The sequence below is a fragment of the Sebastes umbrosus genome, chromosome 1 (genome assembly GCF_015220745.1).
Source record: "Sebastes umbrosus isolate fSebUmb1 chromosome 1, fSebUmb1.pri, whole genome shotgun sequence".
Classification (NCBI taxonomy): domain Eukaryota; kingdom Metazoa; phylum Chordata; class Actinopteri; order Perciformes; family Sebastidae; genus Sebastes; species Sebastes umbrosus.
Window position 1 is genome coordinate 33147438 of NC_051269.1, and position 16924 is coordinate 33164361.

At 39.2% G+C, this 16924-nt stretch overlaps 1 protein-coding gene across 4 annotated transcripts in view; it reads right to left on the bottom strand.

Annotated features, from left to right (window-relative positions):
• cita (citron rho-interacting serine/threonine kinase a) overlaps positions 1–16924 on the bottom strand; it is a 55629-nt gene that overhangs the window by 18684 nt on the left and 20021 nt on the right. For 2 of the 4 annotated variants that reach the window (XM_037776775.1, XM_037776747.1), the window contains exons 14-28: positions 14639–14809; positions 12975–13028; positions 12826–12879; positions 11846–11986; positions 11593–11718; positions 10715–10810; positions 9854–9970; positions 8088–8197; positions 6664–6838; positions 3777–3974; positions 3502–3555; positions 2663–2860; positions 998–1191; positions 758–893; positions 202–306 (exon numbers count right to left, since the gene is read on the bottom strand). In XM_037776775.1, the coding sequence (XP_037632703.1) occupies positions 202–306; positions 758–893; positions 998–1191; positions 2663–2860; positions 3502–3555; positions 3777–3974; positions 6664–6838; positions 8088–8197; positions 9854–9970; positions 10715–10810; positions 11593–11718; positions 11846–11986; positions 12826–12879; positions 12975–13028; positions 14639–14809 (1929 nt within the window). Of the gene's footprint in view, positions 1–201; positions 307–757; positions 894–997; positions 1192–2662; positions 2861–3501; positions 3556–3776; positions 3975–6663; positions 6839–8087; positions 8198–9853; positions 9971–10714; positions 10811–11592; positions 11722–11845; positions 11987–12825; positions 12880–12974; positions 13029–14638; positions 14810–16924 lie in introns of all 4 variants that reach the window. The other 2 variants (XM_037776767.1, XM_037776757.1) reach the window with 1 other exon arrangement.

The following is a 16924-nucleotide window of genomic DNA, read 5'->3' on the forward strand; positions in this document are numbered from 1 at the left end:
GGAAGATACATATTTTGATATTATTTAATCACCAATGCCTAAAAATCTATGGACTTTGTTCAAATTAAATTGATGATATTTGTAAGCGCTAAGACCTCACAATAAAAAAAAAAGAAAAAGATTATTTTCTTGATGTATGTAATGTAATTTAAATTTAATAAAAACAGGTGTGTGTTTATGTGGTTGCATTTCACTTTCTACCTCTTCCATCAGCCTCTGTTTCAGCTCTCTCTCTGTCTCCAGTTTCTGTTGTAAGCTGCGGGCGTTCATCTCCAGCATGGCGTGCTTCTTCTCCAGATCATTGAGCTGTAAGAACATGTGAGTACATGTTAAAGTGTTATAACTGAAGGTTGAATTCACCTCCACAAACACAGAGTGGATCTTCTCGCTCAGAATTAAAATGAGTTTTTTTCACTTAGCGGACTGAAGATGGGGTTAAAGGTCTATCGATAACATTTTTATGTAGACGAATAATCTTTTTAGAGTAATTCATCCGCAGAGCTTTTAGAAAGGTGCCGAAAAAAATGTATTTTCCTAAAAAAAAGAAAAGATGATTGTGAATTAATCATTTAAAAAATGTTGGCGGGTCTAAAATGAATGTGTTGTTTATCTCTGTAGAAGATATCGGACGTTTGATTCACACTTCTAACAAGGCTTCTTACAAGGTGTGACATCTAGTGGCTGAATGTTATCAATGTTATCAATAGCACCTTTAAAGTTAGATCATAAGTACGACACAAAAACACTTGTGACTCACAGTATCAGACAGACTTTCAGCCTTCAGTCTCTGCTCCTTCAAGGCCTGCTGTAAGGCCATTATCTCAGCCTTGTGCTCTTTGACTGCCAGCTCCACGGCCTGGCGAGATTCAGAGCTGCGCTGGTCTGCACGCAGCCTGTGAACGGCACAATAACAAGCCTTACAATAGATATACATTATAATGTATATATGGTCATTCTCATTCATAATAACACAGTGTGAGTAATGTTTGTATGTTACCTGTTCTGCTTCTCATTGTCCAACAGTCTCTGCAGGTCTCTGGTGCGTCTCTCGGCTTGGCTTTTTTCATCCTCCAGGGCTCCTCTCCAAGCCTCCCACTGCCTCTCCTTCTCCAGCAACTCGTCATTCAGGGACTCCAGCTCGACCACCTGCTCTTCCAGCATGCTGCATGTGGTCTTCAGTGTCTCAATGTTCTGGGAGGATAAACAAGCAAAACTGAAGAGAGAACATCTTTCACAGCTTTTGGGCGAAACCACATGATTGTTGTCTCGCCTGCATTTTAAGTGACAGCACACAGTCTCAGTATTATTAGGCTTAATGATATGATGCATCACATCTTTGGTCTGGAACATCAGGATGAATACGGTTAAAAACACAACTTGACTTGATACAATATCAACATGTTCTCATCCCAACTCGGCACATACCGCTGCTTTGGCTTCACTTTATTTTCAGCATCAAAACCAATATTGTTAAGTTTAGGAAAGAACTACATGGTTGGGCTTAAAACAAATACATTTGTAGAGCGAAAATGACACTGAACTACCGTTAAAATAACAGTGAGTGTGGGCGTCCATGTATCAAGGCTTGGTCCTGACTGCGGCGGCCCGGGTTCGAATCCGGCCTGTGGCCCTTTCCGCATCCACTCTCTCTCTCTCCCCCCTTTCCAAGACTCTATCCACTGTCCTCCCAATAAAAATGGAAAATGTCCCCAAAAAAATAACTTAAAAAAAATAAAAATAACAGTGAGTGTTGAGAACATTGGACACAAACCGGCGCACTTTCTCGGAGCGTTTACTGTTGCCGCGGATGGGTTTACATTATAGTCAATGGAACGCTCGCTGTGTTTCAAACCGGCGCTAAAGGGGCGGTACCAAACGCAGATGGCCGTGCCAAAGCCTTGGTATTAAACGCCCTGGGAATCAGAACAGGCTGAATATCTTTAACTTTATACAGTTTAGTTTATAAGGACGCTATGACGTCTGCCTGTCTTCCTGGGGTCCGACACAGAAATTACAAACAATGATGCACATTCAAACATCACATTACATACCAAAAATCCCTGTCCTCACATTACCTTACGTAAAAATTATGCCAGTACATTCCATGCAGCGAGGTATGCATATTTAAAACCTTTAGACACCACAAACAAAAAAACATCAGCATCATGCCAGAAGAATAATTTTCTGTTTGTTCACGCAGTTAATTGCATTAAATTTGCTTTTAATGCTTTCTTGAAAGTGGCTCTGGTATTTGTTATAGTAACATGATTTGGTAAAGAGTTCCATCCTGTAAATTACAGTAGATTTGAGTCTGTCTAGGTGGTAACAGATATCCTAAACTGGCCTGTCTTGTTAGATACTTATGTTCTCTACTGATGAACATTTGGTCAGTAAAATCCTGTGATTTCTTGTCTTTTTAAGACACTCCTGAAGAAGATCAGAAGACTGGATTGTAATCTATTCTCTACAGGAAGCCATGAGAGATTACTGTGCATTTGAATCTGTGGGCATTGTATAATGGAGAGCTAATCTGGCGGCTCTGTTTTGGACAATTTGGAGTTTTTCTTTTAGATCTTTCTGAGCTGCAGGTGACCAAATGACTCAACAGTACCCATATAGTTAATTATGTTCAAGAGCTTTCAAGCATTTGTGTTTGTGTTACCTGTTTCTGGTTGTTGAGGTGCATCTCGCGGTCAGCCACCTCCCTCCTCAGCCTGTCCACTTCCTGGCTGAGCTGCAGCTGGTCCTCCCTCTCATCTGACGCTTCGTCAAGCTGTTTGGACAGGTAGAAGTTCTGGCGGTTCAACTCGGCATTCTCCTGACTCAGCTGCGTCAGCTGCTCCTCCAGGTCAGTGATCACCTGAGGCGACACAAACAGGTAGAAGTTGTAGCCTTGCTTATGGAGGTGAACAGATATTTTTAAGAAATATGCTAAATAAAGTCTGCAAAAATAGTGACTTTTATAAAGTAATTCGAGATAAACTGGAGGAGAAGGGATTCGTGCGTACAGTGGATCAGTGCCGAGTCAAAGTGAAAAAACTTTGACAGCAATATTTCGAAGTCTGTGATTCCCTGCGTAGAAGTGGCAGCTCTTGGGACAAAAAAGATTTTCCAGACTTAATTAAAAGCAAACCAAAAGAATAAATTTCGCTCTGATTCGGACTAGATAAACGGACAATGTCTTGTGAAAGAGCCCTTAAATATTTTTATTTGAAATTTGAAGGAGGTGATTTGTTGAAGGTTTTGTATTCATGTCATCTTTTTATTTACAGTAAATATGTTTGTGTAAAAAATATGTATGTATGTATTGTATGAACTCAAGTGTTGGGCAAAGTTGGAGAATGCCCTATGAATGCAAGCCGTGCTTCCTTGCCAAAGACTTGATTCAGTGGAACACAATGTTTTAAGTTGCACATGAATCACCATATATTCAAATGTCTTGTGGAGATTGTTCTGCTGCTGCTGCTGAAAGCAAAGACAAAAGGCTGCGATAGCACTTACTGAGCAGCTGTCTCTCAAGGCATCAAACTTGCGCTGAATTTCATCTCTGTGATTCTGTGAGAAGGACGAGAAAACGAATTAAAAAATACAACCACGTCTAACTGATGAAATTATGAAGAATGATGTATTGCATATTTAAATTAGACTGAAAACATAACCTGGCCTTTCTTTCAGACTGCGTGCACAATACAGATTGCCTACATCTGAATATTTTTGTTCTAAATGTATGTGCACCTGAGCGACTAATTGCACACACACATATGTGTTTGTTTTACCCTGAGGGCGTCGATCTCCTCCTCAGCCTCGGCGGTGGTCTCCTCCAGCTCAGTCTTTGCCTGCTGCAGCTGGCTCTCCAGGGCAAGACGTGCAGCCTGCAGGCTGCTAATCTGGGACTCGCGCTCCTGCAGGGAGAGGGTCAACTCTGACACCTGTCTCTTGATCTCCATCTTCTCTTCTTCATGTTCTAGGCCCATCTACAAGGAAACAGGACTAGGGTGAATGCTGTGTATATCACAGTGTACATCAGACCTGGAATAGATTGCATTTGCATATAATTCTCAGCATTTTTTAACCTGTTCAGTGTAGTAGGACATCAGGGCGATTCAGAAATTGGATGGAATCTAAAAAACTGGTTAAAATCAGCATACAGGACTGCTTGAAACCATATGATCTATCTGTTGTGCTGACATTTTCTGGCATTGCTGATATGAATTTGGAACATGTAGTTACTTATATAACTACATATAGGCTACCTTAGATTCCAATAGGTTACAGCCCATTTCAAGACTGTTAAGGAACTTTTTTTAATGCTATTATACATTGAAGACCAATTAAAAGAACAAAGTAATAAAACAAAGGTGAAAAAGTATCCAGTTTTTTCAAATAATCAGACATTAAACAAGCTGCATGGGCAGCACAGGAAAAAGGACAGAAGGAGAATAATTAGAGGATGTCAGGGGGACACTAGTTCAACTAGCAGATATAGAACTGCAGATGCAAACTCTCCGATTAAGAACAAAAATTGGACAGCACAAGAGAAACCTTAAAGTGCATGATGAAATATAAGACCTCTGGTAATTGGATTTAAACTGTCATACTTGTTAAGACCTAAAAATGGAATAATGTAAGACCTTTTCAAGCTTTTCAAAGAACACATGCACACACTGCGCTGGCAAGGAGTCCTAAAACAAAATAAAGTTGAGACACACAAGGGTGCATTTATCTTCTCTACATGTTTCTGGCTATTACAGAGATGCAACGGCGGCTCTCATCTGAAAGTAAATATTTGTGTGTGAGAGAGAGGACAGTGTGTGTGTGTGTGTCTGTGTGTTTGTATGTGGGAGTGCAAACAGGCCAGCAATTAGTGCCAATCTGTGTATCACGTCTCAGTGGGGAAGAGTTTGTGGAGGTAGAGATATGACATCCAGTCAGCAGGTTGTCCGCCGGTAACATCGGCAGACAGCACACCGGGGGGTGAGAGCTTTCAAACAGGAGAAAGGGGCATTGTGGCTCTCAATTTACGTCAAAACTTCTTTTTATAGAACAGGATGCACACACAGCTAATGGATTTGGTGCATTTCTCAGAGCGGTGGAGACACATTATGTACTTTTAAAACTCCTACCTCTAGTTTAATGCATTATTAGAAATTTACAGGTGAATGTCAAACATCTGAAATGGGCAAAAAAACATCCACTTTTGTTCTTTTTCTTGAATTAACTAGCATTAACTTTAATGCATAAATGTTAGACTTCATTGAGTCTTGTAGAGAAAAAGTTATAAAGCTTTCACAGGGAGGTCAGACTGCAGACCAGAGCTGAAAGACAAATAGCATCTTCCTCAAGGATACGTCTGCAGGGTGGATGCTCGACAACATGGGGGCTTTAAAGCTGCATTTGGTAACTTTGAGCAAATATGATAAAAATGTATTTTTTATAAAACTGACACTACATCCTGACAGTAGTGCATGAGACAGATAATCTGTTAAGAAGACTCGGTCAAAACCGAGTATTTAGCTGGACAGTGTATGGTCAGTCTGCAAATTTGTGGCTAAATTGTTACACAAATAGTGAGTGGTTGTGTCTATAATGTTAAATCCAGCACTACATGTCCACCAGGTCACTCAACTGACCGTTCAAGCAGTGACGTACCGTATCGTTGAATGCACCTGATTGGTCCCTGGTTTTCTGCTTGCTACTACTTCTACTACTACAAATCTACTTCTGAAAACATTTTAAGCGAGAAATCGGCTATCAGCCTATCTTGCCTAGTTTGACAGCTTGGTACAAGTTTCGTGAGCTGGACACGCCGCGCTGTATGGGCTCATTTGCATAAATGTTGAATTTTTTTAAAGAGCAATGGCCACTGAGGAAACTTCAATACTCGGCCAACTGATCGTGTAACTTCATCACTCAGTCACTCGCTCAGTGACAGACTTTTGCGTTTGTAGAGCTGGCCGTATGCGGTCCAGCCAATAAAAAAGAGAAATAGGCATTACAGTAACAGAATATTGATTCATATTTGATCAACGCCGCCTAGTTTGACCATTTGATCGGCGCTCACAAGTTTTGTGAGCAGTGATTGACTCCTCGGCTCTGATTGGTTGTTTTCCTCTGGTCTGTGAAATTTTGCAAATGCCATTAGGAGCACCGGAGGACACAGAGGAAAATGTTTCAGATTACCTGTCTCATGTACTTCTGTCAGGAAATAATGACAGTTTTATAAAAATAAATTTTTTTAATCATATTTGCTCAAAGTTACCGTCTGCAGTTTTATCCTCTGTCTTCCATTTTAAGGGTAAACTATTCACTGGCTAATTAAACAATGGCCTGCTTTATTTTCATATGGTTAAACATATTCTCACCTGTTGCAATGCAGCTACATTCTTTCAGAGATAACAGATGAAGGCTGTTGGCTCCACTGGACCGGCAGATACAGCTCGCCTACAGGCCCAATGGCAATTTTGTAGAGGTGCCATTAAAGACCTACAGTATTTAATTAGCCGCTTATCTGAGGGGGGGATCTGAGCTCGCTAGCTGATCAGCTGCCTTAATCCCTTTTGTGGATTGTGATGATGTAAGACTACACTGAGTGCTAGTTAAAGTGAATTACTTAATCTCGAGCTCACGGATTTTGCCTCGTATCTCTGCTTCCTGTTGCCTCACCTCCCGCAGTCTGCTCTCCAGCTCCAGCAGCCGGGTCCTCTTGGTCTGCTCCTGCTGACTCATCTTCTCAAGGTGCTCCTCCAGTTTGGCGTTCTGGGCCTCCAGCTTGCCTGCCTGAGACTCCAAATAGAACTTTTGCTGCCGAAGCTCTGAGATCATCTCCTCCTGGGCTTTCCTGACAAAAATATACACAAACAGATGCCTATTACATTGCCTGTTTAGAAGCAGACATTTTTCAAAAAGGAGTTTCATAGCATCTATTTAACATTTAAAAACTTTTAGATTAGAGGTTTTAGTAGAATACAAATTACTAATCTGAGCCAAAAGAAAAATAATTTGATGTACTGTAGCAAATTCAGTAAACAAAATGTTTGAATTCAGGTGACGACATTTACATTATACTCACAAAAGAAAAAAATAAATGTTAATATTCTTTAAAGTTAAGATTAGTCGAAGCTACATATTCTGTATTCTGCTCAGCGGGCAAAGAGAGATACAGCAGGGGAAATTAACGCGCAGAGTCGACATATTTTCCCATCTTAATCCGTGAAGTAAGGGTTTATTTCGACCAAACCAGAGTTGGTGATTGTTGGAAAGACTAACCAGATGGTTTTGGTGAGTGGTATTTGTTTCTGTCGAGTTTGAATGAAGTGTGTTTTATGATGCTATGCTGCTAGAACAGCTGATCGCCCAGCTGAAACTACAGCAGCGAGGGAGCGCTGTGGACGCACACACAAATATATCGTCAATCGCCGGTTGTTGGGCTGACGATGGCTGGTTGGAAAATGTTATCCCCCAACTCTATGAAGGAGTAACAGTATCATTCATTTGGAGTCATGTTTCTGGTCACCTTATGATTATAAGTCTTAAAGACTCACTCTCTTTCCAACTCCTGGGGGAAATATCTGACTTTTAGCTGCTAAAAGCTCCTCTATGTTCACCAGCTTGTCGCTAACTGTGTCTGTCTGTTGTTTGATGCTGAGCAGGCATCGTGCAGTTGGTTTTTAAAGCTTTTTGACGCTGAAAACAGCTGCCTGCTGTGCCTAGAAACAATGCTATCAGAGTGAACCAAAAACAGTAAAGGTGTGGCTGAACAGCTAAACAATGATCTAAAACTCATTGTAAAGCTCCGTAAAGCCAAAGGGAGCTGCAGATTCAGGTGATAATTCTCTGTAGGTCCATCACTACGAGTGACGCCTCTCACATTGTCACAGTGTTCATATCATCATTTTTAAAATGTTGATTATACCCTCTTTGACCTAAGAAATGATTCACCGTTTACACATATGGGAGACAGATCAGCCATGGTGCACAAAGATGTAAGAGCGCACTAATGAAGCAATTGGAGGCCGGAGGAGACAGAATCAGTGTGTGTGAAGGCTCTCATGAAAGCACAGTGTGGGCAGAAGGTCTAGTTAACTCACATATTCTTCTGGGTGTAGATGCTGCTGTTAGCGGCCAGCTTGTTAGCTTCTGACAGCTCAGAGATGCGCTGCTCCAGGTTCTTCATCTTGGAATCCATAGCATTAATAGTCTGCAGGAAGAGGGAGACACAATAATATGGTCACATAGGGCTCTATAAAATGTCAGAAAATTGTGAAAAATGTCGATCAGTGTTTCCTAGAGCCCGAGATGACGTCCTCAAATGTATTGTTTTCTCCATAACTCAAAGATATTCAGTTTACTGTCATAGAGGAGTAAAGAAACCAGAAAATATTCACATTTAAGAAGCTGGAATCAGAGAATTCTGACTTAATTAATTATCAAAATAGGTGGAGATTAATTTAATAGTTGACAACCAATCAATTAATGTTGCAGCTCTAGTCACATCCCAACAAAGCGGCTCAAATGCAACAATATATTCCCTTTTGAATGACAGTCAAATCCTACTAAGAATCATGGTACGCACATATTTCAGCAGCACTTTATCTTTTATAGGAAACAGAATTTTGTACTGCAGTAAAATCCTATTAGAGTCCATTAAGGTGTTGCCTGAATCTTCTATTGTCAACGTCAGATTTCTGCCTCTAAAAGCTTCTTAACTGCCTCAATTCTACCACATTAACCAGATTAGGACTTGAGCCCAGGCTTTATAGTGCAACATGATGTATACTGCAATTTAATCCAACTGTGCATTCCAATACATTTAAACCACTATAACAAATTACTGTGTAAAGAAACAAAACACATTGATGGAGTTTTCGAATTCTCAGAACAAATTCAGTGGGGAATGAAAACGTGTCATATGTACAAGCAACGTTAACGTACTGACTTACACAGTACATTGGACTTAAATAATATGACAGAGGGAACATTGCTGCTGTTTCTACAAAAGGAATCACTAAAATAAACTACGGTATTAGACAGTGACAATATGCCACACTTTAAGTCCCTTAGTTTTTTAAATCCCACCTCAGTATGGGGATACATGGACCCGCTAAACATGGAACGGCCGGCCTGCCTGTTAAAAGACTTTGATAAGAGCCTGGAGGAGCATTGGTACTCTGTCCCCAATTCCCTTGTCTTATCTTTGTCTTCCATCACTTTATTTTTATTGTGTATTCTTTCGCTTTGAGTGGTCTGTAGTGACACCCTCACTTACTCTCCGACCACCTTCTATATCTGCAATATATACCCACCTGAGAAGGGTTGTATAATAGGGCGGCAGCTGATGATTGTTTTTATGATTGATTGATCGATCTATCTGCCAATTATTTTCTAAATTAATAGTAAAAAAATTGTCCATCCCAGGCCCACAAAGAGCAAGATGATGTCTTTAAATGTCTTGTTTTGTCAGTCCAAACCCCAGAGATATTCAGTTGTGATATGAAAAGAGAGAAAAGCAGGATATCTACATATTTGAGAAGCTGAAAACAGCATTTTCTACCATTTCTGCATGGAAAAAATTACTAACAATTGGTTCACTGTCAGGAGAGTTGCCATTTTTGTCTGTCCATCATTGCAGCTCTATTGTATAAATGTGCAGCCTGAGAAAAAAAATTTAAACAGTTGATTGTGCGGGCGCTTAGGGTGTCGCCCTTGCATCCCCTTCCCCCCTTCCTGTACTATCTGTGTGTCTGTTTCTATGTATTGTTTTTTGAATGTCTCTGTCGAATGTCTGTGTTGTATAATGTATTAAAAAAAATCCCTGAGTGCATATCATTTTTAAAAGCCTGTTGTGTTTCCTTACTGCTTTCTGTTCACTGATAAGTTTGCAGTTCTCCCTCGACTCCTCCTCCTGCTGGGCCCGTGTGGCCTCGAGGCTCTCCTTGTCAGCAATGTCCTCCTTCATCTGGGCCTCCAGAACCTTAATCAGACAGAACCAGCGAACGTTACAAACATGTCAATGTTGATCTGACAAATTCACATTTAGGTTGAAGTCTGTAATTTGCTACGTGATAAAGCAATCATTAAAAAAAAAAAAAAAAAAAAATATATATATATATATATATATATATATGTCACATACTGACGTGGTGGCAAATGTACAACCTGGAGTGGAAGCAGTAATTAGTGTGGTGTCAAACCTCACTGTAAAACATGTGACAGCTCTGACTTATATGACACCACAACAGTGATTTAAAAATGGCAGGACTGACAAGGAATTACTGCACTTACAGTTAGGGCTGGGCAATATGGAGAAAATTAATTATCACAATATTTTTGAACAAATACCTCGATGTTGATATTGTGATGAGATTGTAGGGTTGACTATTGGTACTTTTACAGAATATTTATACAATGAGATTTTTGTATCAGTAATGTGGATATTATGACTAAGTGGGTAAAGGCAAAAAATAAAACAGCTAGAACAGTCTGATAAGTTCAGAAAATTACATCACTTAAATGTAAAGCAGCCTTTAAAACCAGGAAAAGACAACACTTATGAGACTAGATATCTTATGTCTTAGATTTTGGATATCGTAATGTGGGATATCACGATATCTATATAATATTGATATATTGCCCAGCCCTACAAACAGTATATATATGTGAACATTGTCAGATATATACAGCGTTCAACAGCCTGGATAATTTGAGGCGTGCCCACCTTGATCTTGTCTTCATAAAGCCTCTCCTTTTGAACCAGTTGGGTTTCCATCCTCTGGGCTGTCGACTGGGCATCCCGCAGGTTCTCCTCCAGTTCCTGGAGGGAGTAGCAATGAAACACTTAAATGTATTGTAAAATGTGCCTATCTGCCATGTGGACTAATTTTCTTCATCTATTTTTAGCGTTATTCTATTATGACTTATTTATTTCATATTGTTTTAAAAAAACAAAAAATACAATTGCATAATCAGTCCAACATAGCCAAAAACAGCTCCTTTGCTTGTACATGCCTGTCTGTGCATATGCCTGTTTTAACTTGCCCAAAATTGCCTTCATGGATTAATAAAGTTGTATTGAATTGAATTGAATTACAAATATAACTGGACACATCTTAAAGACGATAACCATCAATCTAAAATACACATTTCTCACATTAATGTTAATAATGCAGTATAGGATTCATTTTTAGCATACAAACACACAAACAATGTTGATTAATGTAGCCTAACACCCAAGAAGACATGACAGCTACTGAAAACAGAGTGAAAGCTATTCTAATAATTCTACAGTAACATCAAATACAATAAAATCAAAAGAAATGGAAAAAACTTGCATTGAAAAGCTCCATAAGTCGGCTGGAGCGGTGCCTGCTCATGCTGACACCGGTAAAATCGTCTGTATATTAAAATCTATAATGACACCAGTAGACGAGTAGCCACTCGTAAGGGGCTCAGCTAGCAAAGAGCTCTTCAAACAGAAATGAGTGTAGTGCGTACACATATAACTGATGAGGAATAGACTGGGAGATCAATGGGAGGGGTGGAATTAGGGTTTGAATGGGTCAGAGTATTAGTAAGCCTTATCTGTAGTTCTCTCACCAGGATCTTTTCAGCCATCTGCTGGATCTGCTGGGATTTGGTCTGAATGTCATCTTTCAGCTTATTCTCCCGCCGTTCCACCATTTCCAGCCTCTTTACCTGGTTCTCCAGGGTCTTCCTGCCCTCCTGCTTACACACCAAAAACAATAGCACACTGTGATTTGTGTGGTGGTGAACCACAGGAGACAGTATTCAAAACACAGTATTATATAACAAATGTGTATGATTCAGGATTGTGGGTTTCCTCTGGTACCTCTGTCTCTCTCAGGCGGCGTTTTAATGTGTCACTAGAGTCGGTTTTGCCTTTCAGGCGCTCCAGGTCTCGCTCCAGCCGCTCTTTGGCCTGCCGAACATTCTGCAGCAGCTCAGTGGCTTCTGTGCTCGCTTTCACCGCCTGGGGGAGGTCAGGAGGTCAAAGGCTGTTAGTGGATCCCAAGACAAACCTCTTGATATGCTTGAGCAATTCCTACCCACTGAGACAGTGAAAAAAAAGCTCCTCTAGGGAATAAACGGAGAACTACAGCAGGCTGGAAAAGCTGCTAAATTCTGTCTACATGTACGCTGTATTGATCTGCTTTTCAGAGGATAAGGAGAGACGACAAACTAAAAGGATTTATTCACTTTGTTTAAAGATTTACATTTAAATAAATGTCTGTTAAGTCACTATCTATCACTGAAGGAGGTAACACATTGGTCATTGAGCCCACTGATGAAAGTATTGCAATATGTATATATTTAGAGCATTACAAATTGGGTGTCTGTGTCAACATTCCCAGGACAAAAATGCTGCATTACAGTTTTTCTCCGTTGTATTCACACAAAAACTGAAACTATGAACACAATTCTGAAAAGTTAAAGGTCACGGTTGCATACAAAATTCCATACTAACATGCTATATAGTACGCAAAAAAATATGTGAGATTGTTTTAGCATGTCCAAAACCTTAGTATGAAACCAGTAGAATGTGAATTGCATACTATTTCTGGTGAAATATTACAATGCTGGACACCACGGCGGCATAAATATCCCACAATGCAATGTGCTAGTGACAACAATGTTCATAATAGACGTTGACGGACAGCTCTGTAACATCAACAATGCTTCAATTTAAGTGTAAGTATAAGATCTCACTTTGCTAGGTGTAATATATCTTTTAAATTAATTGAGAATGATTCTCACAAATAATTTTTTCTTATTACATAATGATAGTAACCAAGACAACAATTAATTTACCTTGGACAGTTTGTCCTGGAGCTCCTGGATTTTCACCTGCTGCTCAGCATTGGTCTGAAAAAACAAAGCACAGTGAACTCAGTCAAGACACTTTAATGTTAACTGCAGCTCTAAGCATGTAGATCCATCTGGCAAGCCTGATTTGTTACCTTCTCTAGTTTGGACAGAAGCTCCTCCACATCGGCTTTGCCCTGCTCTTTAGCCTGAAAAATAATTGGCATATAGTGGAGACTGATCAATAAATTACAATCCATTCGCTTTCTAGTGGTTGCAGTGGCAAAAAGGGCAAGCACAGCAGCCCAGGCAGCAGTTTCCACATAAACTTCCTCTAGTTCCTCCTGAAGGATCCCCAAGAGCTTCCAGGTCAAGAGGGAGATGTAATCACTCCAGCAGCGTGCCCTGGGTCTGCTCTGGGGTCCAAGTCAGGAGTACCCACAACACCTCAAAAGGGGGGCATCCAAACCATGTGATCCAACCATTTCAACTGAGGTCATTTGGGCCTTTATCCACACTAGTGGTGCAATGGTTCAACAAGCCCGCGGTTCGGTTTGTATTGCATTTTTTGGGTGATAGTTTTGGTTTTGGTTTGCACCTGGAGAAAAACAACAATTTCCAATGTGTTTGAACTCTAAAATATATGAATAGATTGATTGATAGTAATGAATGATATTTCTATATTATATGAAGCCATAACACTGATTTTATACATGAAATAAGGCAGACTACTTAATGGTCGAGTAGGCCTATGTTCAGATAATTGCCTCTTATATGTCTCTGGTACCTCATCAAATAATTATCAGGCCTGTATTCAATAGGGGTGCGAGGTTTCAACAAGCCCACGGTTCGGTTTGTACGTCATTGAACACTTCGGACTTGCATCCCTAATTCACATCACTATCAAATGCTAACTGACACCTTGCTCTATTGTGAATGCAACTCACACTTAATTTGTGTACACAATGACTTCAAACTGCATTGTTCACAAATATCTTGAGATTTTACTTTGACTATTACTCACTGTTGAGTGTTGAGAATCTGTAAATCAATGGCTTTGATGAATTGTACATAAAGAGAGGAGAGTTTTTACTTTTAGTCTGAATATTTAAGAGTTACTGTGAGGCATCAACAAGCACAGTAGTAGAATAGCCTCAACATGGGATGTCTTATACAAAAGAATATTTGGTATTTAAGTCCATTAGTCTGTCAGACTAAGTGGACTGCAGCTTTATATTCAATAATGCTGGATTGATGGCATCAAGTTAAATCAGCCACTACGAAACAAACCAAAGAGGAAAGGACAGTTTATGATATAGGCATTGCAGATTGTGTGCTCGGCTCCTGAGCTATGAGCCGAGACAGTGAGCTGACACACTTGGCATGTTTAAAATTCACGGTAAGTGACAGTTTAAAAAAACTTTTATTACATATTTTCCTAATTTGTAGTGTAATATAATGCCCAGTTGTTAAAGTTTCGTATAAAATACATTGCCATGTTATCGAGCTGGTTTTGGATTGTTTGTGGATAACACATAAACACAGATGTTACAGCTGTTCCAAGCATACAGTAAAGTCTGAGAAACAAACAATAATGTGTACTTTAGATGTGTTTCACAATGATTGAGCTATATTTATGAACCGTTGTCTTCAGCACCTGGAATACTGACAGGTGTTATCATATATTCTGGGAATATTTTGCCAGGATCACTGATGAGACAACCAGCAATACTATGTTTCAAGTGTCCTCCGCCTGTTATTAATACTTGACGCATGTTTTTACATGACTTATAAGCATCTCTTGTGCAAAGCAACATACCTTCTGGATTCTCTGCTGGTATTCCACAGCTTTCTTCTTGAGCTCCTCACTGGTTTGCCTGGAGTCTCTGAGTTCAGATTCGTAGAGGTCGCTGCGGCGGCGGGCAGCGGACAGGTCCTCCTCCAGCTGCCTGATGGTAACCTGCATCTCCTCGAGCTGGGCATGGTACTCCTGAGTCCATAGACAGCACACACTGGTCATTAATGTGGAAAAAAAACTGCCCTCCAGACACTTGACTGTATATTCATGAACATGTTTCAAGTTTAGTCATCAGGTTTAGTCAAGTTAGCTTATATATCACTTTATTTTATTATTTTGTGTACTTTATTCAAGTGTCATTGAATTTTTTTTTCTTTTTTAGAGTATATCTGGCCACATCCTAACATTTAGATTAGTCCAGAGCAACATAACTTGAGTCCATCTTTGTAGAAAAATGTCCATCTTCCTTTGCAATTTTGCTGCCATATGTTCCATTGTGTAGACTTGTTTCAGAGTATATAACAATTTATAACCCTTATGTAACACAATGTTATGTATTGAACTGAACTGCTGATTGCATTATGAAACGCCTATAATTAATACTCTGAATCCTGCTGCCCAAGGATGTCAGGCTGTGATCACACTCATTATGTGCAAGCTGTAGACAAGTCACTGTTGTCATCTAAGTGAGAAGATTTTTATTTTTTTTTAAAATTGGAAAACAACGACGAGAACGTAGGGAAACAAGATTGTACAACTCTTCAAGTAGAGCCATGACATTTTCAAATATTCACTGTGCTACAAAATGATTTGACTCAGCAGTGTTTCAACATATACCAACTTTCAAGAAGCTGGTTTATGAAATGTTTTTTTCTAAAAATAAATGTACGGTTTTATTTATCTTTTCCGGGGAAAATAAAACAAACAGCCAGCAGGCTTTTTATGTGTAAGTTTTGACAAGAGGTAGCAGGCGTTTGTTTGGAACAGCCTGAACGGAGGAACCAAGCTCTTAGCAATTGCTGCAATGCTATACAGACACATATATACTTCACAGATCTGCTGACACTGGTTCATTGTGCAGTGATCTATAGAAACTGCAGTGCACTACAGCAATGAGCGTTTATCACCAAAAGCGTCAAAATCAAAGATAACAACTCAAGTGTTACCACTTTAAAGCTGTAGTTGGCAACTTTGCACTATAGAGACTACAAGTGAGAGGAAAAATAACTGCTTAAGTCTATAAAAATCTTTTGACGTGGTGTTGGTAAACTCTTCATTCTTTGATTTGTCACTTGTGCATCAAGATTTTCAACCAATGAACAAATAGAAATAAATCTGCAGTCACATCAGGCTACTCGATTGGGTCTCGATCAATTGATGACAATCATGTCTTGTCTGTTACAACCCAGATTAATTTATGCTGGTGAGTGTTTTTGTGCTTTAGAACAAAGTAAAAATGTATTTTACGACATTTTGTGTGTTGTTCTTGCGTTGATTTAATGATATTTTTTCACTTTACTAAATGCAAACAATGACCAGTGGTCATTCTTAGTCAGTCCTCAGTCAAAAACTCAAAATTTATTGAAAAAAGATAGATGAAATAATTCCCAAAATTCACAACATGTTTTTACTGTATCTAACGGAATATGCTGCTTCAATCCATATTTGTTGTCCTTTAGCCTTTAAAAAGCAACATGCGGTCAAAAAACAGTTTTCTCTCCCACTCGCCACCCACAAAGAACGCACCTGTATAAACGGAGCGGTCCAGCAGCAATCAAACGAAACGGATGATTCATATTTATTAAAGTTGATTTAATGAAAAAAAATAAGTCTCATTTAATTCAATGACTCATACTGAGAATTTAGTTCGAGGATCATTTTCTTGGGGGGTCAAAACAAGACGACAGACATTCAAAGCTTCATCCAAAAACCTCAAAGAAGCTTTGAATGAAATAAAAAAAGACATTTGGTAGCCTACAGCCCTAATTAAATTACAACTGCTTGTTTAATCCAATGCATTATAAAGAAATATATTGTATTACAACTGTGGGAATTATAATACATTATGATCCTTGCAAAAAAAAAGTCAGTGAGTGAGCAGTAATTATTAAGTATTAGGATATTTGAACTTAGAAGTCATTATAAAATGCTTTATGATGCATTATGATTATTGTTCTAAAAAGCATCATGAATATTTAGTGCTTATAACTATAACTATACAGTGCTCTAAGAAGATTATAATGTATTATAAGTATGTTTATAATGCATTATAGAAATGGGCGTCATAGAAAGTGTTAGCTTCAACTT